At 41.9% G+C, this 22,367-nt stretch overlaps 3 protein-coding genes across 3 annotated transcripts; 2 read left to right on the forward strand and 1 right to left on the reverse strand.

Moving 5' to 3' along the window:
- The first annotated feature begins 120 nt into the window (after positions 1 to 120).
- On the forward strand, positions 121 to 15,554 carry ints6l (integrator complex subunit 6 like). Its single transcript, XM_088989537.1, has 18 exons — positions 121 to 432; positions 560 to 637; positions 3,907 to 4,056; positions 6,154 to 6,243; positions 6,379 to 6,562; positions 6,650 to 6,778; positions 7,065 to 7,228; positions 8,205 to 8,357; positions 8,546 to 8,678; positions 8,917 to 9,011; positions 9,108 to 9,218; positions 10,030 to 10,245; positions 10,315 to 10,441; positions 10,535 to 10,677; positions 11,060 to 11,300; positions 11,664 to 12,044; positions 12,297 to 12,390; positions 13,031 to 15,554. The coding sequence occupies exons 1-18, from the start codon at positions 322 to 324 to the stop codon at positions 13,131 to 13,133; spliced, it is 2,703 nt and encodes a 900-aa protein (XP_088845663.1). The 5' UTR covers positions 121 to 321; the 3' UTR covers positions 13,134 to 15,554.
- A 1,802-nt stretch (positions 15,555 to 17,356) lies between these two features.
- mmgt1 (membrane magnesium transporter 1) lies at positions 17,357 to 19,810 on the reverse strand. Its single transcript, XM_089017235.1, has 4 exons — positions 19,661 to 19,810; positions 19,319 to 19,371; positions 19,127 to 19,230; positions 17,357 to 17,643 (listed from the first exon to the last, which is right to left on the reverse strand). The coding sequence occupies exons 1-4, from the start codon at positions 19,737 to 19,739 to the stop codon at positions 17,496 to 17,498; spliced, it is 384 nt and encodes a 127-aa protein (XP_088873361.1). The 5' UTR covers positions 19,740 to 19,810; the 3' UTR covers positions 17,357 to 17,495.
- Positions 19,811 to 20,253: 443 nt separating this feature from the next.
- Positions 20,254 to 22,224, forward strand: pfdn6 (prefoldin subunit 6). The gene is made up of 5 exons (XM_089017285.1): positions 20,254 to 20,327; positions 20,404 to 20,473; positions 20,641 to 20,711; positions 20,790 to 20,914; positions 21,928 to 22,224. The coding sequence occupies exons 2-5, from the start codon at positions 20,410 to 20,412 to the stop codon at positions 22,046 to 22,048; spliced, it is 381 nt and encodes a 126-aa protein (XP_088873411.1). The 5' UTR covers positions 20,254 to 20,327; positions 20,404 to 20,409; the 3' UTR covers positions 22,049 to 22,224.
- The last annotated feature ends 143 nt before the right edge of the window (positions 22,225 to 22,367 follow it).

A 22,367-nucleotide genomic window follows, 5' to 3' on the forward strand; every position in this document is an offset into this window, starting at 1 on the left:
ACGTCAAGCGCCTTGCCGTTGATTTATATAGATGTGGACCGTGAAGGGCGTGTCCATAGCAGGCCCGAGGAGCCAATGGTGTCGCGGTGGAGGCAATGGGTGTTCCTTTTGGTTGGGAACAGAAGTTGAACTGCGCAAGCCGAGCCAGAACACTGGGAAGGCGGACAGAGGGAGGGCAGAGGTAGCGGCCCTCTTCTGGAGGGGGGGCTTATTATAACAAATATATACGCACGTGTGACCCGCTTGGCCGTACTATAGGTCATATGTGGATAACAGTTAGTGAAAAAAAAAAAAGCATACAACCGCAGCTTTACATTTAAAATGCCGATTTTAGTTTTTCTGTTAGACACGTCCGCCTCTATGAATCAGCGCACTTATTTGGGTACGACGTATCTGGACATTGCTAAAGGCGCGGTTGAGGTCTTTATGAAGGTAACGAACGCTTTTACCCCGACCTTTTTCCCCTCAGCGAGTGTGCACATTTGGCAAGCGTCGGCTTCCTTGGGCGAAATCGGTCGAAATTAATATATGTTGTTTTGGTTTTCCTTTTCTTTGACAGCTGCGTGCCCGAGACCCGGCTAGTAGAGGCGACAGGTACATGCTAGTTACATTCGATGATCCACCATACGGAGTCAAGGTAATTAGCAACTGATAAAATTGATACATTTGCCAGCCCATCTTGTTTTTCGATTCGTGGAATTTTATTATCCGTCTGGTGCGTTGCCAGCATTCGGTGGCCATCCAATGACAAAACAGCGTCAATGTATTTGTTCGCGCTATCCGCAGAAGTAGAGCATCGCAGCCTCAAATCCAGCCTTACATCCAGCGGACATTTTGCTTTTGTGTAGCAAAAACTCTCGGGCGTTGAGATGGAGGCGTAGAAATTTATTATCGGCCGTGACGTCACGTTCGCCTCACATTGCACTGTCCTCATTGGCAAACGAAGTCGTCAGTCATCAATAATCCTGCCCCTTGCCTTATTGGCATATAACCATTGGGCAAACATGGACTGAAAGTTGATAAACCGCCTTCACTGGACTTGAGTACGATGGAACAATATGATGATTATTTTTCATACCGATACTGCAAGCACCGTGTTTCAGTACACAATCACACCCGCCCCTTCATCACCGTCATCTTACCGTCATCTTTCTCACGCATTCTTGCGTGATGGATATTCCGAGGGATGCATCAGTGTTGACATATTGAGTTGATATGTATGTCTCCCTAAGCGTCTGCCATTTACACTGGATGTTTCCTGAAAAAAACAAGACAAATAAAGAAAAGGCCGGATCATGGACAAATATTAATGCAACCTCTGACACACAAGAGGTATTACAGAGTCACTCAATATGTCATTTGTTTGACATGTTTTATAACCTGGCACCTGACCCTGGCACCAAGATGAATTTACATCCTGTCTGTGTGTGGCAACAACTGAAAGAGGTTTAAAACAAAAGGGCACTAGATTAATGCATGTTAAAAGAGCATTCCAATGCAGTTGAGTGTATATTAACACCTGAACATTGAGAAATAGAACATTGGATGTCTTTTCAGCACAAACTTTGATCACGGTATGTTTTATTTGATTACTGGATATAATGTAACATCCAATTAGAAATTTATCTTAATTACATGGGTCTATGCCTCTTGAAGAATGCCAAGTTCAGCTGTGGAATTTGTTTTCATCACCAAAGCTCGAGTACTGCATATAAATGCTATAAGGGAGGAATTGTGCACATTGTTATCCTGGAAATTGCAATGGATACTTTTCTCATGGGGGTGGCCCGGTAGTCGAGTGGTTAGCACACCGGCTTCACAGTGCAGAGGTCGCCGGTTCGCGTCCCGGTCCGGCCTCCCTGTGTGGAGCTTGCATGTTATCCCCGGACCCGCGTGGGTTTTCTCCGGGTCCTCCGGTTTCCTCCCACACTCCAAAAACATGCATGGCAGGCAAATTGTCCCTAGGTGTGAGTGTGAGAGTGACTGTTGTATGTCTTTGTGTGCCCTGCGATTGGCTGGCAACCAATTCAGGGTGTCCCCCGCCTCGTGCCCGAAGACAGCTGAGATAGGCTCCAGCAACCCCTGCGACCCTAATGAGGAATAAGCGGTACAGAAAATGAGATGAGATGAGACTTTTCTCATGACTTCAGACACCACCATGTTTGTTGTTGTTGAGTGTGTCAATGTAGACTTTTCTCGATCTCAACCAGGCCAACAAATACTGATCAAAAACTGCCCAAGAAAAGCACCATACAGCACCACAGCAGTCTCATTATGACATTGTTCCAATCTTGACGATATTCCTTTTCATTGAATGGTACTTCCCTGGATTTCAGTTGCTCGACTTCCTCTACGCAAGTTACCATATGTGTCTGTAAATATTCTCCCCAGAGTCTCCACTTGGTTGTAGTGGCCCACTTCTCACTTCCTTTATTTCTTTTTGAAATAATGTAGTCCATACATTGTTCTTCCCTCAAAGACATGAAGTTGTATCTCCATGATTATTAAATACTGTACTGTGCTTCATTTTTGGAGACTGTCTTTTTCAACTATCTCTTTACACTGGGGTTGTCGAAAATCTAGTCATTGAAGGGTGCTCTGGCGCATATTTTAGATGTTTTCTTTCAACACACCTGATTCAAACGATCAGCTCATTGTGAAGCTCATCAAACAGTATTTTTTGAATGGTCATGTGATGTTACATGTCGCCACACCACAGATAATGGGTTCTTTGCAGATATCTATTTTGAAAGAGGAGACATTTGCACAGACAGATGTATCCTTGCTCTTGTTTTCTTCTGTCCTCTTACCTTCTGTTGTATGCGCCTGATTTCTGTATGGATGATTGTCATGGAAGGACATGATTTTATTGCACTGGACTCCTCCAATTGTGCCGTGACACAGGCAATACATTGGTGATGTCGTCGGAGAGAGACGCTGCTTGGTGGAAAGAAAATAAAAATATTATGTCGTCTGAATTATTGAGTGCAAGCAAGGCTTTATATATCTACCGGCCTACACAAGGGTGTCACCGCTGTACTGTATGCCTGGCTCAGTAGCTCGTCGTTGTGGTTCAAATGACCAAATATCAACCATGCGATCACAATGGAATTCCACCTACATCCTGGTTTTCCACTCTTAATCGACGCTTGCTAAACTTTTCTCGAAGCAAACACGTTGATACTGGCACTTCAAGATCCATCCTGCCCCTCCCTTTTCAATATAAGCAGTAAACAGTAAGCTTGCAGGTCATCCTTAGATTAAGCATGAAGCTGCAGTACTGAAGTACTTGACCTCGCAACAGAAAAAGTCCAAGAGTAGCTCCACACCCACATCCTCTCCCGTAGGATTACTAGATGTGTCTATGTATCATTCACAGAGAGGGGCAGAAGTAGGAGGTGTATTTTTGGACTCTTGTCGGAACGTGGACTAGTGATTCCCTGATTGTGCTGTGGCACATTAGTGTGTCGTGAGAGCTCCAATTGTGTTCTGCGGGAACTTATCAAATTTCATTTCATTGGCGAGAACATTATTTATGAATCACAAATAATGAATCTTTGTTGATCTTCTATTCAGTGGCAAAAAGGATTAAATTGATTTATTTGTTTGGTGGTGCCCCATTTGATTTTTTAAACTTCATACTGTGTATGTGCCTTGGCTCAGTCAAGGTTGGCAATCACTGACCGAGCTTCAGTGGGGATCTGTCTTATGTGTATGATTTGAAAACATTGTCTCATCTAATGCTCTTTTTTGTCATGTCTTGAAAACTATTGAGTGCTTGGATACCACTCTGTGAAAAAAAGTTCTGTTTAGCACTTTTCTTTCCTAATAAATTCCACACGTTTCTCTGCGTTTATGTTTATTCCAGCTCAACCGTGCTAACCCTCAGTCCTATTTGTATTTCAGGCAGGGTGGAAGGAAAACCACGCCACCTTCATGTGTGAACTGAAGAACCTGCAGGCGTCTGGGCTGACGACATTAGGCCACGCTCTCCGCACAGCGTTTGACCTGCTTAATCTCAACCGCCTTGTCTCAGGCATCGACAATTATGGCCAGGTGCAATATGTGATGTCACCGTCCTCTTCTGCAGTGTTATTTGTTGCTTCTTGATAAAAGTGGGAAACGCACACAGGTTATTTTTTTCACTGATGTGATCAACTGGATTCAGAGGATTTTGGCTTTTGGTTGCAGTGGGTTAAAACTGCACTGCGTCATACTGAGTGATACTTGTTTAAACACAGTATATTTTCGATGCTCTTAGTTACATAAGAATGATTCATGTATTTTATAAAAACATGTATACATAATATAATTGGATTACAACCCCTGTCCTTAAACACTACTCGGTTATGATTGCCTCACTTGGAATAAATTCAATTCCTTTTCTTGAAACTCCACCAGGGACTTAATCTCGACAGAGGCCATGTATGCCGTACAGGCAATGTGTGTTGTGGTAATGTGGGGTTCCACATGACTCATGGTGATGTCAGATGTCATACTAAATGGAATTGACGTGGTCTAGTGGCAACAACTCTTCTTCTTTTTTTCTTCTTCCCTATTGCATTAAGGGAGCATCACCTATAAGATTTCATTTATTTTACGTGTAAGAAATATCAAGTTAATTGTTTGGTAGATGACACTTCTTGGAGAAACGCTGGACTCTAATAATTACCTTTTTAACATTTTAATTTTGCAGCTGTTGTATTGGAAGTTATTAGATTTTGCAGTGCATGGCTAGTATGTCCATTACACAGTTTTCTCTCCAAACATTACACTTTGTACAATAAAATACAATACAAATTGATTCATATAGCGCTTTAACAACAGCTGTAACGAAGCGCTTAACATGGACGACTATCATATTGTTATACAAATGAATTGAATTTGAGAAGAACATTTTCTCATATCCACTTGAATTTAGCCTGGTGCTTGAGCGAAGGATTTGATGAGCGTAAAAGCTTGTAAATAGGCTTTATTCATACAAGAAATCTCATACTAATCCATTCCATCTGGCCTCATATTCTTCACTCCTGTCTCACATCTCTTCCTCTGACAGGAGTCCGGGTGGACGACAATGCTGAAGTAGTCACACCAGTTCAGGAGTGTGAAAATCTCTTTACGCATTCTGTCTGCGTTGCATTAAGACAAGGCTGACCTCTACGGTGCAGCCATGGTGGCCTCCGTGCACGTAATTCAGATGCTCCTGGACTGTGAACGGAGTAATTGTTTCTCAAAAAGTGGCCACCTATCACAACAAGCATTTTATTGTTTACTTGATGCTCATATATTTGTAGATATTGCTCCAACAATCTCCCTCGCAACAACATGGTTCCTGTTGGGATAATGATTCCTTTTGTGCGTAGCAGGGCTGTCAAATTGGATACTTTTTAGAATTGATGATCTTATCGACTATTCCATTAAATTATCAAATAATCTGATGCGTTTTCCTTCTCCTCTCCCCTTGTTGAGAAATCCTCTTCACTTTTGCACATTATGCAATTAAGACTTAAGTTTGTTCAAGTCGTTATAAATTCTTAACCCTATCATGACGTAATAGTAAACAATTTCTGTGAAATTAATTTGTGCGAAAACGTGGAAAATGTTCGCCAGAACCTTTCTTGAGCCATCCCCATAAATTTTATTAATTGTTTTTAAAAATGGTGACTGCAATTGACGTTGACGGTGCTCTTCATAAGGATTCCTGCTGAAGGCATTTCAGGTCAACAGGTTCAAATGGTTCACAGGCATGCCATTTTGCTCACAGGCAGCAAGCTGTAGTCTGCAAAGGTTAGCTTTCTTGCATATTTTCAACTTTCCAGATATTGACATGATGTCTACAAGCAACATGATATAGGCTGAGAGATAGGTGATACAATGCTGAGTTGTTAATCCATACTTGTACACAGGGGACTAGGGTTCAAATCCATGTCACGAATGGTCATATCCTAGTTGGGTGTGAATGTAATTGTTGTTTGTCTCATTGTGTGTTTGACTGTTGATCATTTGAGGGCGTGTACAATGCCTCATGTGTCATCTTGGATATGCTCCAACTTCCCTGACGTCACCCTCAAGAAAATAAGCAAATTGAAAATGGAAGGACAGTTGAGTACTTTGTCTAAATTTGTTGATGACTCTGGTATACTTCCTTCTTAGGGCCGTAACCCCTTCTTCCTTGAGCCTTCTGTAATCATCACAATCACTGATGGCAACAAACTCACACACAGCTCCGGTGTCCCAGAGGAGGTAAAAAAAATTAAATTAAAAGAAATACCCCCTAAAACAGCTTTGATGCGTCGCTGTGGTGTACTTTGCACCACCGAAGCCAGCATGTGATCTAAAATGTGCATATGTAATAAGCTTCATTTTACCCTTGTGTAGCTGCACCTTCCGCTGAACTCACCCCTGGCAGGCAGCGAGCTAACCAAAGAGCCCTTCCGTTGGGACCAGAGGTTGTTCGCGCTGGTTCTTCGTCTCCCTGGAGCAGCGACTGCAGAGAACGAGCAACTTGGCAGTGTCCCCACCGATGAGTCCGCCATCACCCAAATGTGTGAAGTCACAGGAGGTTGAGACTTTTTTTATTTTGACGTTGTGTTTTTCTATTCACTACATGTTAGAAACACACATTCTGTTGTTGTTTTTTGGGTCTCAGGACGATCATACTGCGTGCGAACACAAAGAATGCTGAACCAGTGTCTCGAGTCTCTTGTCCAAAAAGTTCAAAGTGGTGTTGTCATTAATTTTGAAAAAAGTGGGCCAGATCCGCCTCTTATAGGGGAAGGTGAGTTACTTACGTATCCACACTTCACCCTGACTAAAAGCTCTTCCACTCCTTGATTTCTTGTACATTTTTATGTCACAGAAAAAAAAGTTTATACCTCATCTACAGTACATAGCAACGTATTATTCTTGTGCAGTACTGTGCATAGAGATCCCCCCCTAACCTCTTCCTTAATACTAATGGCATGAAAAGATCTGTTGTTGCAGGAAAATTCCATGTAAAATATCCATAACCACTGATTAACATGCAACAGTTGGACCAAACAATGGTCTCTTTTATTTTGCAGACAACTCAGTGGAGTCAAGCCGCTCTGTGTCGTCCTTCAATCCGCAGCTGTGGCACAGTTGCCACAAACTCATCTACGTACGCCCCAACCCCAAAACAGGGGTGCCAGTTGGGCATTGGCCAATACCAGAGTCTTTCTGGCCGGACCAGAACTCTCCTACGCTGGTGAGGAAAGAACCGTAGCTGCACTTTTTTTTTCTTTTGTGGTATGTGCAATTTGCCTGCTGATATTGCATCTGTTGAAAATTAACTTGTTTGTCAAATCATACGTGCAGCTCCGGTGTCTCATTGTGAGCTGTTTAATTTAAAATGTTCTTGTTCCACTCTCAATGGCTACAATGTTGGGTAGTCTGTAGAGTTTAATCCAGGGGTTGGGAAACTTTTTGACTAAGAGAGCCATAAAAGTAAAATATTTAGAAATGTTTTTCAGTGAGAGCCACACGCACGCGCGCGCACACACACGCGCGGTCATTTTTCAACAAAATATCAGAATGTATTATTTAAAATAACTTTGTGATAGTACTCACCGTTAACATGAATGGTTTTCCGTTCCTCGTGATTGGTAAAAAATCCCTCCAAACGATCGGAATGAAATTCAATTTGCAGGTCAGAGGCGAAGTTACTGCTAGCTAGCTAGCACACGGCTCGTTTACCTGTTTCAACATGACGGCCACTATCATCCAATCAAAATGGCGCTTTCGGCCATTCTAGGTCAGTGTCATCCAATCAAAATTGCGCTTTCCGCCATTCTAGGTCAGTGTCATCCAATCAAAATTGCGCTTTCCGCCAACTGCAGCCCCAACGGCAAATGAACGGCGAAAAAAACGACAATATGTATTTAGTTTTATCGGCGAGCCATATGCAATCATCAAAAGAGCCATATATGGCTCGCGAGCCATAGGTTCCCGACCCCTGAACTACAACCACCAAGTTACATCGATTTTTAAATGGCTAGTACTTGAAATGTATCAGTCAAAGCTGAACAATACTATTTTTGTATCCACAGCCTTTTCTACGGCACCTGGGTAGGATGTTATTGTGTGCAGGCATACCTATTGCTGTGGCCTGCGAATTTATATTGGTATTGCACCTGTCCTCAGCATAAAAACAATAGGATTGAAACTGAATTTCCCGCTTGCAGCCCCCTCGCACTTCCCACCCTGTGGTGCGTTTCTCCTGTGTGGACTGTGAGCCAATGGTGATAGACAAGCTTCCATTTGACAAATACGAACTGGAGCCCTCGCCTCTCACCCAATACATTTTGGAAAGGAAATCTCCACACATGTGCTGGCAGGTAGGTATCCACACACATCTGTCAGACTCAGATCAAGCTCCGAAACAATAAGTTCACTATCAAAGGATCGTATGTGCCTTGTGATCTGCTGCACAAATATGCGTTGACACAACCGTGCTTGGCTTCACATGAAAGAAATTCCTCCACCCTCACCTTCTTGTTCCACCACCCCCACCTTCTTGCCTCAGGTGTTTGTGAGCAGCAGCGGGAAGCAAAGTGACATGGGCCAACCTTTTGGTTACCTTAAAGCCAGCACCACTCTCACTTGTGTGAACCTCTTTGTCATGCCTTATAACTACCCAGTGCTCCTTCCACTCCTTGGTGAGACATACTTTTGAATGATACCCAAAGTCCTGGCTCATTTTCTATCAGCTGGTTTTAATCATGTAAAGCAGGAGGCATTAAGATGTTTTCAGACAACATTTGCAGTCAATATTCTCCTCCAGAACATTGTCATAGTAAAGAGATATCGATATTTCATCACCGCAACGTTCTTAACTGTATACGAGAAACTGAAGGTCAATTGGGCTGCTCGTGACTCTTTATGTTTTGGTCTCAGATGACTTGTTCAAAGTCCACAAATTAAAACCAAACCTCAAGTGGCGACAAGCCTTGGAGATGTACTTAAAGACGATGCCTCCGTACTACCTCTTGGTAAGCCGTTATCAGTCCTTGCACGACTTAGGTGTCATTTCATTGCTGTCCTTGCAAAAACTGACATCTTGAATTTTCTCTAATGTCTTTTGACAGCCTTTGAAAAAATCCTTGAGGATGATGGGGGCACCAAATTTAATAGGAGACAGCATTGACTGTGGTCTGAGTTTCAGTGTCATCTCTTATCTGAAAAAGCTCAGCCAGCAGGTAAACATACCCTCCCTTCAGTTGTGTGAAAGCTGCAGATGGCCGTTGGTAGACTGTTGAAGTTCCCCAGTACTTTAACTCGGGTGTCACCATCAAGGTCGAAAAGAATCATGAAGCTGGGCCACCTCCATTTTTAAAAACTTTCAACTTTTTGGGGGATAAATAGTCGTAACAGAATTTTTTTGTATAAATAATTGAAACAAGATGAATTACTTCTAGGTACGATGTTGTTAGACAACTGAACTTTTTAGTCCCCAAGAGAAAATTTGGTCAGCAACTCTCAAACAGAAGGGAAAGAGGGGGTGTAAACAAGGACAATCAAGTTATATAAATACATCAAGTATGATTAACACATAGTTATCGTGTTACATGGAGTGCAACTTCACAGCTAAACCTACTAACTCACAACTATGTTTGAAGGTACTCATAAATGTGGTCAGACGTACTTGCAAAGGCACTTGAAATATACTCGGAAATTGATTCGAAACTACTTGTAGGGTAAATGCTACAAAGGCAGCAATTTTCTCATAACGCCACTGCATGCAGTTAGTTTGACTTTTAAAAATGGCTCAAGCATTTTTTTTACGTTGCAGCCCTACTTTTATTTCAGGCCTGGTTTACGTCTTGTTTCAGCACATAACCGTGGATGTGAGTACATTTAAAACATAGATTGCAGATCAAATATGGAGGAAACACAGTTTTTGCTTTTTTATGTATCTATTTTTTTCATCCAGACCAGTGTAATCAATGAGATCACATTTGTTTTCTGTACCTAGACATTTTCAATTGGGCTTTTTTGTCTTTTTTCAAGGCAAAGATAGAATCTGAACGCTTCATCGTTTCTGTGGGGAAGAAGGCACCCCAGGGAACTGGCATTCGGGTGAAGAACCACTCCAACTTATTGTCTCTGGCCCACCGGCGAGATTTTAAGCAGCTACTACACGGAATCACTGGGGAGGGTCCACTTCGTATGGTGGACGTCAATTTAAAGGAATTTTCTGGATTCCAAATCGCGCTGCTCAACAAGGCAGGTGGAGGACCTGTACTAAATATTTGTTTTACTTGTGTGGACTTATGAAACGTGTCTGCTTGCCAGGATGTAAAGCCTCAAGCTTATCGAAACGCCTACGACATTCCCAGACAGAATCTTCTGGATCAGCTCACTCGAATGCGATCGAATTTACTTCGGACTTCACAAAAACTAATCAGAGGTCAAGATGAAGGTGTGTTATATCCTATTTTTAAAACCGTTTCCCACATAACATTTTCACAAATCCAACGGAATCTAAGGAATTCAAATTAACTGTGCTTGTTAGATTACCTGCATAGTATTCCAGTGGCTCAGATGGGAAACTACCAGGAGTACCTAAAGATGATGCCGTCTCCCCTGAGAGAAATTGACCCTGATCAACCGAAAAGATTGCACACCTTCGGGAATCCTTTCAAGCAGGATAAGAAGGTAGGAAAAAACGTAGGTATACGCTGTTTGGTACCATGCAATCGGCCAGCGACCGGTCCAGGCTGTAGTCTGCCTCTCACCCAGGGTCAGCTTGGCTTTGGATGCACGTCAGCCACACCCCTGAGGATACGTTGACTCTATCAACCTATATTTTTCTTTCGGGGTTTCAGGGATTTCCTAATCAAAAAATGTTGAGGTTTCACGCATTAATATAAGAGAAATGGACAAAATTCACATACTGTCTGAAATGATGGTGGTGACCAGTCCAGGATGTGCCCCACGTCTCAACCAAAAGTCCGCTGGGAACTCATCCCTGAGCTCAATGTTCCTTTTCTGTATTCTTGTCAGCCAGTTCAAGTTCTTGCCCCGTGTGTTTTCTCAGGGAATGATGATTGACGAGGCCGATGAGTTTGTCTTGGGCCCTCAAAACAAGAAAAGGGCAAATTCCAATGACGCAAATGCAGGTGCCACATTGAAGAGAAGGCGGAGCATGTCACCATTGCTACGACGACCGCAGACTCCACCAGTCAACAACAACAACAACAACCACATTCTGATTGGAAAGAGTCCAGTGGGAGGTCAAGGGCAACCGAATCCCCTGAAAGTCAGACCACAGCACAAAGGTACGACTTCAGTGGTGATCGCGTCAAAAAGATGAGCTGAAGTTTTGCATTCACTTGCGCACTCAGCACGAGGCCTGAGGGCCAAGCCATTGATGGTGGAAATCAGCCCAAGGGCAATCTTTTGTAGATCACCTACACTGTCATTCCCCAATCAGACAATACTCAGAATGACTTGCCTACAGACACATTTTTGTTGAGAGAAAATAACCCAAAAATGTACTTAGTTGTGAACTTCCACAATTGATGGTTGTTCCGGCACGCCAGAAACATGAAAAAGCGAGATGATGGTCGATTACCATCAGGTAATCATAGACTTCATGCATTCTAAAAGAGAAATAAATATCGTATGACTATTCTCTCCAGGGCTGGATGGCAACGGGGTAGTCACGGAGAGTAACGGTGATATCATTCTTGGTCCTGAGTCCGGGGACATTTGGCCCAGTGAGGACGACCCTGTGATCGGAGCCCAACCTTTGCCCAGCTTGGAGGGAAAAGCCATGCTCGAAAAAATGGATCAGGGGGACGAGGTTATCACGACCAAGGAGACACCGGTGGTCCAGGACGGTCAAGAGGAGCAGGCACTCGAGGAGAGATACAACTGTGAGAGACTGAGTCCACAGAGCCCTTTAGGTAGCGAAGTTACTGAGGCAGCGGTGCTGGAGACCATATTCATACCGCCACTAGATGGCAGCCATGCAGAACTGCGGACACGGGTCATCAAGGAGGTCCGCAAACCTGGCAGAAGTAAGCCCCAGTCAAGTCTCGCAAAAACAGACCCGTTCTCCTGAACACAATACAACAATACCATATCCCACTTGAGTCATTGATTGTCATATAGAGCAGGTTACAAACAGCGCATTGTCGTTTTTTTTAAGCTTTTGTGACAAAATAAGGCGGCACACTTCCCGAAAGGCCTCAGCTGAACCTCACTGTGACTTCAGACATTATTTGATGTTTTGACTCCACTTTGATTCTTGTTTTTGTCCCCGTCACCAGACTTGGAGTCAATATTAGAACTACTGAAGCAGGTCAAAGGGCCGGTCAATGTCCAGCGCTACTTTATCCAGCACGCCATCAAAGAGGCATCCAGGTAAGAAATAGTTGAGCAGAACGTTGCTACTTTTGCACTGTTAGCTCAAAAGATGAATATACATTCAAATATATGTGGAGAAAACCAGATATAGCTGATCAAAATTACGAAAGGAACATTTGGATTGGATTGGATTGGATTGGATTAGCCTTTATTAGTCTTGCAGTGGAGAAATTTACATTTCACAACCGCAAAGTGATGAAAGGAAGAAGTAGAAAAACAAAATAGAGAGCTGCTGTAAAGGCAGCCACTCTCGTGGCGCCATCTTGAAGTCAAAACAACAACAAAAAACTAAATAACAAATGTGACACAACACAAAAGACACAGAAAGTCACTCAATCTTAAGCACTTTCGGCACCCTCTTTGTTGCATGAAGCCGTTCTAGATGAAAGAGGAGAGGATCATAGCGTCCTTTTCATCAGTGGATCAGGGACCTCATGGTGTGTAAACCTGTACTACGAGTGAAATGCTAGATGTTGTCTGGGAGACTGTTAACTATTATTCACTACTATCGCTTCATGGACCTCGAGCTGGCGTTGGATAACTTTTGAACGTTTCGCCGTACGTGCATCAAGCCGCCTTTGATGAGTCCGTCGGAGTTTCATCGATCTTCTCTCTCTCTCTGAACAATCTCATCCAGGTTCAAGAAGCGGATGCTGATCCAGCAGTTAGAGCTGACTCTCCTCGAGCTCGATGAAAAACATGGGACACCATTACAGCCTCCCAGTGATCCTGGTACTTAAGCAACGTCAACGGCGCTGTGTGTCACGATGGACAACACACCAGTGTGAGCCCAAAAAAGACAAGCATAGGACAAAAGCACTTCTATGAGAACGGTCCGCGTGCTGTGACGTCACGTCCTGTTGGCGACCGAGGGGAGGCTTATCGGCACGACAGATTCATTGGGGATAAGTTGAGTGACTTTCTGAATATAATCCTCTTCATACTGACAGATGACATCCACAATCATCCAGTCGACAAACACTCCGCCATACAGACAATAAGCCATAAAACGTCCTCAAATGGTGGCGCAGAGCTTTGTTCAGCTGGTCTGAAACGTGCTTCTGAAGCTTAAACTGTTGTTTTGAAAACAGTACTGTAATGCCTGAGCTCCCATTGCCACAGCCACGACTGCTCTTTTCCCATCTCTCTTCCTGGTAGTGCATCCACAATTCTTTGTTGTCAAAGCAATATATGAGTCTCATTGTGTGGTGTTTGAATGTTCTTTCCATGTCTGCATGGAATTTCTGTAGGTTCGCCAGTTTTGTCCCACATTTCAAAAAATTTCTTAATTGTCCAAAGTAAGAGGGTGACGGCGGATGGTTATTTGTCCCTTTCTGTCCTACAATTGGCTGGCAAAAGATTCAGGGTGTCCTGTGCCCACTGCCCAAAGGAGAAGGTTCTGCTGACATCGGTACTATTGTCCCATTGCATTTCAATATCTGCATCCAGGTCAATGCAAATACATTGCATTTGCACAATTGGAATGTTTTATGTAATGTAAAAAACCACATCACCACCCATAATTATCTATTGTGCAGCGTTTGGGCACAATGACTCAACACATAGCTGTCTAATGTTCTCTTGCAACTGTATTTTGGTCGTGTCTTTTGGTTTATTTTCAGCACACTTTCTGTGATGGCTGATTTTAACTCACTCTGTTGGCTTTTAACGAGATTTGGGTCAGTCCTTCTTAGCTGTGAAGTGTCCTCTAAAAATCACTTATTCGGCAGCACACAGTCATCTGAAAACATTCAGTTCAGTTCAGTAAGCAAGATCGTAAGACAACCTCGACCATATCATATGAAGGTTTGTGTTATTTAATGTTTGGTTTTATGTGTCTGATAAGCAATAATATCAGAACTCAAATTTATTAGTGAGTTCTGCCTTAGCAAGTATTGTACTTTCATTGATTCACTCATTCATTTTCCTGACCGCTTTATCCTCTCGAGGGTTGCGGGGGTACTGGAACCTATCCGAGCTGTCTTCAGACACAGGGCACACAGAGACAAACAACAATTCACCCTCACACTCACACCAAGGGACAATTTGGAGTGTTCTGTCAGCCTGCCATGCATGTTTTTTTGGAATGTGGGAGGAAACTGGAGGACCTGGAGAAAACCCTCGGGGCCCTCCGACTAACCACTCGACGACCGGGCCGCCCGGTATTGTGCTTGTGTTGCAAAAGTACTATTGCACTCCTCGAATCAGGTGAGCAGTTTTTATCTGTAAAACCTAGCAATTGACACCATTGTTTTTGCAAAACTTTTTAGGCAGTTTTTTTTTTTGTGGACAATTGAAATTACAAACATCACATTGCTAGAAACTGCACTTTCTAAATATGTTTCCCTCATTCCACATTGTGAAACAAGATTTAGTAATTTCAGACTGATTGTGCTTTCATTAGATGAATTCACTTTCAATTATTTCTGTTCACTTCTTCTCAACTAGTAGTTCAGAGAAGCTCAACCATCCTGACATGACGACAAAACCTCACAAATGTCTTATAAAAAACACCATCAGATTACAAACACCCCAACTGGGGATGTCTTTGACCATTTGAGCACTACATTGACGTGCTTGAGTTGAACGACATTCAATAGTATTTTGGGTGATTGGATATGATGGATGTAGATGTTCGAAAGTGACAGTGTATCAGTTTGAGAGGATGTACGGTGATGGAATGCAGAGAAGACCCCCTCCTTTACCATCACAAAATGATTTCTTACAGCTGCCTGTGTCCATGGAGAGCACACAGGCACACGTTATACAGTGTCGCTCTCTGGGAGATTACGCGGATTTCTCGGAAATTGAACATACCGTAACCATTGATCTAAAAACCGCACCCGCCGTTATTAAGTCTCTAAAAATCGTGCCAAGTTATGAGTGAGCACTTGTTCCCTCACGACTGAGTCTCCACTGACTAGCATTGTGACAGCATCATTTGAAGGAATTTGTGCATCTGCGCGGCCTCTGCAGTGATGACGTGTCAACCTCTCCTTCATTTTCATGACCAATGTATGCTACTGTTTCGCGTTCAGAAATGGACTGATTATTTTTGTGAATTTGTTCATTTCAGAGGAAGACTATTTTGAAAGTCAATTTTGTAAACTTATAGTTTTATTGCATTTTTGTACAAAACAAATAAACCAGCTCTAAAACGGTTTTGAAATTGTGTGTCTACCTGTGTGTGTATTTCAACTGCTTGAGAAGAATCAATGTTTCAATATATATATATATACGTATATATATACGTATATATATATATATATATATATATATATATATATATATATATATATATATATATATATATATATATATATATATATATATATATATATATACACGCGCGCACACACACACATGTGTGTGTGTGTGTCTTTCTAGTACATAAAAATACATTAAATAAGTTACCAATAAATAACTGTAAACAATAAAACAGTGTATGAAATGTCAGCATGAAAATAATTCCATCCATTTTTTGTTTACGAGGGTCACGGGCCCTATTATTTTGCTTTGTGTTGACTGTGTGAAACCCTTTGTTCCAGCTGCAGCTGTTGTGAAGGCGTTATCGATAAACACTTACACACACACACGTGGCGTGGGTTTGTATTACTTCCGGGTTGAGTGAACGCTGGCGCGAATGGCTGCCGCTGTTTACCCGGAGTAAAGTGTCCTTGTGAGTTTTGAAAGGCCCTTAGAAATAAAATGTATTATTACAAATGCGTCCAAAATGTATGGTTGAATGTAGGTGTACGCGCGTAATGAATTCAACAGTGAGGTACTTGAGGGCAGAAAGCCAGCAAGTGGTTTGAGTAGCACTCCGAAAGACTGGTTGAGCCAGCCAAGGACACCCCGTGCCTGCCTGACAAATCTCCCCAGCAGGAGGGGCTGTTGCATTTAGGAGTGACCAGGTCGAATAAGATTTGAAATGAGTGGAACCGCCAAATTGAAGATGTTTTTAGGGCGGTCGGTGGCTGTGTCCAAATTCACAGACTGCGTCCTGCGAAGTTCGCGTGACCTCACCTCTAGCGCAATGCGACTGTGCCAGGTGTCCAAATTCACCGCGGTTTATGCGGTCCACAAATGCATTGAAGGTCCCAGCTCGAAAATTATCTTTCTAGAATTTGGAAACCTCGTGTGGTTGAGTCACACCAGAAGTGAGGTCATGGATGAAAGAAAAAAGATTTGGGACGAAGGCATACATACAGGTACTGTGAATTTGGACACATTTCAGACAGCCAATTTGGATGCCACTTAAACTGGTAGAAGGATGAGAATGGAGCTTCCAAGCAAGTGAAGGAAAATCTTAGAGAAGGTAACAAGAGATGTCGAGAGGTAAGAGTGTTAGAAGCAAAAGACGATCTTAGAACTTTTTTAATCCACCACAACTAAATCTGTTGTTTTCCTCCAAGCATTCATTTGAAATGTCAAGTCTAAATGCAAACCGCTTGAAAGTCAAACATCAAGATTAAAATTCTGTTGCTTTTATTAAATTATATGTGGACAAAATGTCAATGAAAACGGGTGTACCAATCATATCTCTTCCACCTCCCGACCCACCACCACACCATCACCAATCACCCAAATCTAACAGGAACCTTCTGCTTCAGGGAGTTTAACTTAAAAACTAAAGGTGAAAATTAAATGCTGTCCTGACCGAAGGGAATGACAAATGGATAAAATGAAACATTATTTTATTTACCCTTCCTACAATGAATATTCAGTGCAAAGGAGAGAAATATCCCAAATCGTGTCATGGAGAGAGGGGGGCACAAATGACTAAGATACCTCTGTATGCAAGACTCGAAAGCATTTTCACACTGTATACACAAATCAACTGAAGGTTTGGCACACTGATGGAGGTGACTACTTCAGTGAAAAGAGGTGCATGTGTGTACAGCATGACTGATACTTTATGTACAAATGCACAACCCCCCCCCCCCCCCCCAAAAAAAAAAAAAAAAAAAAAAAAAAAAAAAAACAAAACAATAGGGAATGGTGAGTCGTGACTCTGCCCCTTCTGTTTAACGACACCAACAATGAACAAAAAAAAATCCGAACCAACATGAGTAATTTCACAGGCACAGAAAAGGTCAGTCTCAGTGCAAATACTCCAACTTGCGGAGCCGTAATGGATTTGGAAGGACTTGCTGAGAGGATGGCTCTTCCTCTGCGGGGCGGAACAGCACTCGTCCTCGGTGGTTGAAGAGGTAAAAAGATGGATGATTCCTTAGCGTGTCAAACGTTCTGTCCGAGGAAAAACATGGCATTTAGCTGCAGTTAAATGAAGACTTTTGCACGCATGCGCGCACACAAAACACACACACCAACTATATTTATGGCTATCGTACAGAAGCCCCATAAATGCAGCTGAAATACATCTTTGATGTTTTAAAATTGAAGACGTCCCCATAATATTGTGGCATCTGAAGCATAGTGCGTATTTTTGTTGATGACGCTTCTGAAACGTGCGACTTTGATGTCCAGTCCTCGGACAGACACTGTGAGATAAGTGAAGTTATTGCATTTAGCAATTGCATCACTTTGGATTTTTCATCTGATGGAGGATGTATGACATTTTTGAAACTTACGGAAGCAACGATGGAAGCGCAGTGAAAATAACACGACAGGCTGACCTACAGTTACGGGGGGAAACAATTATGGACTGATGGCAACATTTTGCCAACTGCCCAGATCACCTAACAAACAATAGTTTCTGTGACTATGTGTTAGCGTGAATCTAGTAGACTTTTGTTAGATGCAATTATATGGTTTGTTGAAACTTTTTGAATATAATGTGATGAAGTTGAATTGACCATGTCAGTTTGATGGCAAACATCGACTAGGGGGGGCGAATTAGCAGCTTGAGGCAAGCACATCTCTTATTTGGAAACCTATGCAAGCAATAATCATGATGGCTTAAATAAGTCTGGGGGATGAGCGAGAACATGCTTTTAAATTTAGTTTTTATTTGCTTTTGCTTTGTCCTGTAATTATCTTTCAGAGTCAAACTAGACTCAAGTGTCAGCAGTTGTTATTAACTAAAACTAGACTGAAATAGCCTGACTAAAATTACAAAACTGGTTTTAGGAATACTATACAATTTTTATTTTATATCAGATGGTGTGCCAACTTTGTTCTGTGCAGAATTAGTTTGAATACTTACTTGAGGAAAATTTAAGAACAGAATATTGACGAACCAAACTGTGTTTGCTTTCAAAACTTAGCTTGTAGCAGACATGCACATTCCACCATGACGTCTCTGATTCATTGGTGAAAAAGAGGCTTCCATCCTCTCCTTGTTGTCAAAGCGCTATATAAATTAGGATGTCTTGTCTGTTTATATACACACTCGCATTAGTGGCATGAGTTTGTGTTACTTCCGGGTTGAGTGAACCCTGACGCCATGGACGCCATTGCTCACGCGCAGAAAAAAAGTTCTTACACGCGACTGTAAAGTGTCCTTGAGAGTTTTGAAAGGCGCTTAGAAAAAAAAGTACTATTATTAGTAGTATTATTAAATCTTGCACATATGTTAATGGGTTGTAATTTAGAAAAAAAAGTTAATCATCAAAAAATGGGAACATTGTATTTTCAGAAAACAGAATTATTTGCGCCAAAACATTGGGAGATTTTTGTCATGCCGACAGTGTTCAACTGTAAAGAGTCTTTATGGACAGCGAGTGCTTTAGGCAGAAGCTAGCTATTTTTTTGTGTGGATGCAACCTACTTGTTCTTGAGCTCTGATGAGGCGTCCATGTCTTTAAACTCGCCGGCGATATGGACAATGCCATAGCAGGTCATGATGAATGACAGTAATGTCTGGAGCACAATCTGCAACTCGAACAAAAGGGCGCTGTCTTAAAACATCTCCTGTTGTGCAACAAAAATTTTAAAAGTGGGAGAAATGAACGAGACTCACGTCGATTGGCAGAGTTTCGTTTTCCTTCTCCGTTAGTCGCATGTAAGATCGATCTGTGGGAGAAGAGTATGAAGTGAAACCAAGTCAGCGAAATATCGAGGCATTTAAGAAACAACTGCGTGTGTGTCATTTGGAAAGATTGCGTCGGTTAAGGTGAATTGCGCACGATAGTTCAGATCCAATGATATTTTTCCTGCGTGAGCTAAGTTAGCATCTTGCAAGCGAGACGTCGCCGCACAAGGCCTCGCAAGCGACTAAATGCATCAATGCTATCCGAGCCCCTCTCCCAAGAGACAACTGTACCGACACCCGTAAATCCACTCCACATATATAAAAACTCACGCTGTGCTGCTGAGAAAGCTGCGTGTGCTAAGGCAAAAAGTCCAACGCCGACGACACCTTTCCAAAACGACGATGCCATTTTTGACAGGAAAACCTTGTGCAGTGCCGTAAAGTGGGACGTGTCGTAAAATGTCGACAAAGGCAAAACATCCCATCCACGTGGACACAATGTATCGTGACGCACAGTTTCAGCATGAACACTGCGCCGTCCGGTGGTCAAATTATAACAAAACCGCACTTGGTTCAATTTGAATATATCGTGCAATTTCAACCTCAGAAATGTTTAAAATCAATCTTTCAAGATCAAATGCAAAAGCATTGAAATTTAAAGTGACACTGGTGTACTTAGGAAATGATTCTATCGTCGACCACTCGAGGAGCTGGACATTTACTACACATTGATACGCGTTGATCAAAGAGAAATATTTTGCTGAGGGGTGTTTTTTATGTTACCTTTTGCTCTAGCAATTAGTAAAAAAAAAACTACGATGTCCAACAATGACTGGTTTTTCAAGGTCAAATCTTAATGTGTTTGCATCAGCTCCAGATCTCCACTCCAGGGCAGTAGATGGCGGTACCGTACTTAATAAATGATTGCCAAGCACTAATAACTACCAAAGAAGACGACGAATATCCGACACGAGCCATCACTTTTTCCGGTCCTCAGGTACACATTCATGAGAACAGGCATAACAGAAAATAATAACTCTATATAATAACAATTTGTCGTTATTTAAACAAAGGCCAACATGGCGGAGGCCATTCAAAAGAAGTTGAACACCGAGTTAGAAAAATATACTCAGATGCAAAAAGGTACGTGCTTGATGTGGTGAAACAAGGTCTTGGGCTATGGCAATTTGCGAAGTTTCCATATATGGGGGAGTAGCGTATTCGACGCAGTCTAGGTTTTGTACATTTATGTTTACGATTACTGAAGTGCTAAGTTAATTGTCTGACTACCGATTACATGTGCTACTTAGATGTTAGCAAGAGCATGTCAGCACGACAGAAGCTGGAGACGCAGCTAGCAGAGAACAATATCGTAAAAGAGGTACATTTGCCATATCGCACATCACATGTGATTTATGATGATTCGGCGCAATAACATGGCTGTATATTTTATTTTTAGGAACTGGATATATTAGACAGTGCAAATACGGTGTACAAATTGATTGGCCCTGTTCTGGTGAAACAAGACTCTGACGAGGCAAAAGCGACGGTGACAAAAAGACTGGAATACATCAATGGAGAAATGTGAGTCACTGTGTTATGTATTTCTGGTCCACCCATGTTTATTTTTATTTTGTATAGCCGCTGTTGTCCATCCATTTTCTGTAATGCTTGTTCTCATGAGAGTCACTGGTGATCTGGAGCTGATTTGTGGGCAAGAAGTGGTGACTGATAAATGTGTGCTACTCTATCTGATTCAGTTTTTATTTTGATATACTGTATATAAAATACAGGAATACAAGAATTTTCCTACCTCTCAGACAGTTTAATAGCTGTTTCGCAGGCATCTTGGCAGGAGGTTGAAAGCAGACAAACATAATTTCAATAACTATTGGGAAAAAGTTTTTTCTTTTTTTTCTTCAAAAGTTTTACTCACACAGTGACCTTGTGGTTTCGAAATATTTCATGTAAATTCCCCAACCCCAACTCTTAACACAACTTTAGGGGGGTGTCCTTTGCATGTATAGCTACATTCCCGTTGGGATTTCAGTGTACACATGGCGTTTATAATTAAAATGTAATAAGGTAAATAGTTGATGTACTGTAATTCAAATGGTTGGTGAAGTAGAAATTGACTCTTAACTCCTCCCATTAGGGAGTCATTCTCATAATATGTTTGACACTGTTTTCACAATGCACTCTGGAATCAAAACTTTATTGAGGCAAAGAAAGTACAAAACTATCATATGTATCTTGGTTTGTAATCCAGTAGTAATCTTTGGCCAGCACTTCCAAATTGACTTTTTCTCTTTGTACGCATCTGCTCTGCTTTATTTAGGATTTCACACCACCAATTGGCAGTATTTTTACCCACTCCTGAAGAATCAGTGTTTGAAAGTTTCAGAATGTCCACTGTTTGATTCATAAATCCAAGAGTTGGTCCAAATCACATTTTGATGAAATGTAAACTCATTGACTCGAAATGAGGATGGTCTTCAAGTTCTAATGTTTTAAGATGATTCCAGTCCAATAGAGGATTGACTTGAAGTATTGCTTATGTTATAGTTTTTTTTTAATCTCTCCATCTCTTGTTACAGTCAGCGGTACGACACGCTCCTGAAAGACTTGGAGAAGAAGTCCGACCAGCACCGACAGCTTTTGTCCAGTTTACAGCAGGAGTTTCAGAAAGCGCAAGGCCTCGCTGTCGGGAAAGTCTGATCAAGTGAAGAATTTTGAGTCAATATGCACATGCATACTTCACAGAGACATAATCATATCCTAACAGCTCAGAAGATAAATTTGAAACTCATCCGCATCTCTGTTGTTTAAATGCAACCCAAGCATTGAGCCCCCTCTGTTTGTAACTAATAATAAACATTTTCTTATTCATGAAACAGTTTCAAAAGCTTTTATTAATAACTTGTCAGGTGATAATTAGACACATTACCAACGCACATATACATTTTAATATGGTTTGATGATAGGATGGGCATGTATTGCATCTGCATCTCTTCTAAATCCTTCAAATGCATAGTGA

This window comes from Hippocampus bargibanti, linkage group LG02 (genome assembly GCF_051943395.1).
Source record: "Hippocampus bargibanti isolate YZ-2025 linkage group LG02, ASM5194339v1, whole genome shotgun sequence".
Taxonomy (NCBI): domain Eukaryota; kingdom Metazoa; phylum Chordata; class Actinopteri; order Syngnathiformes; family Syngnathidae; genus Hippocampus; species Hippocampus bargibanti.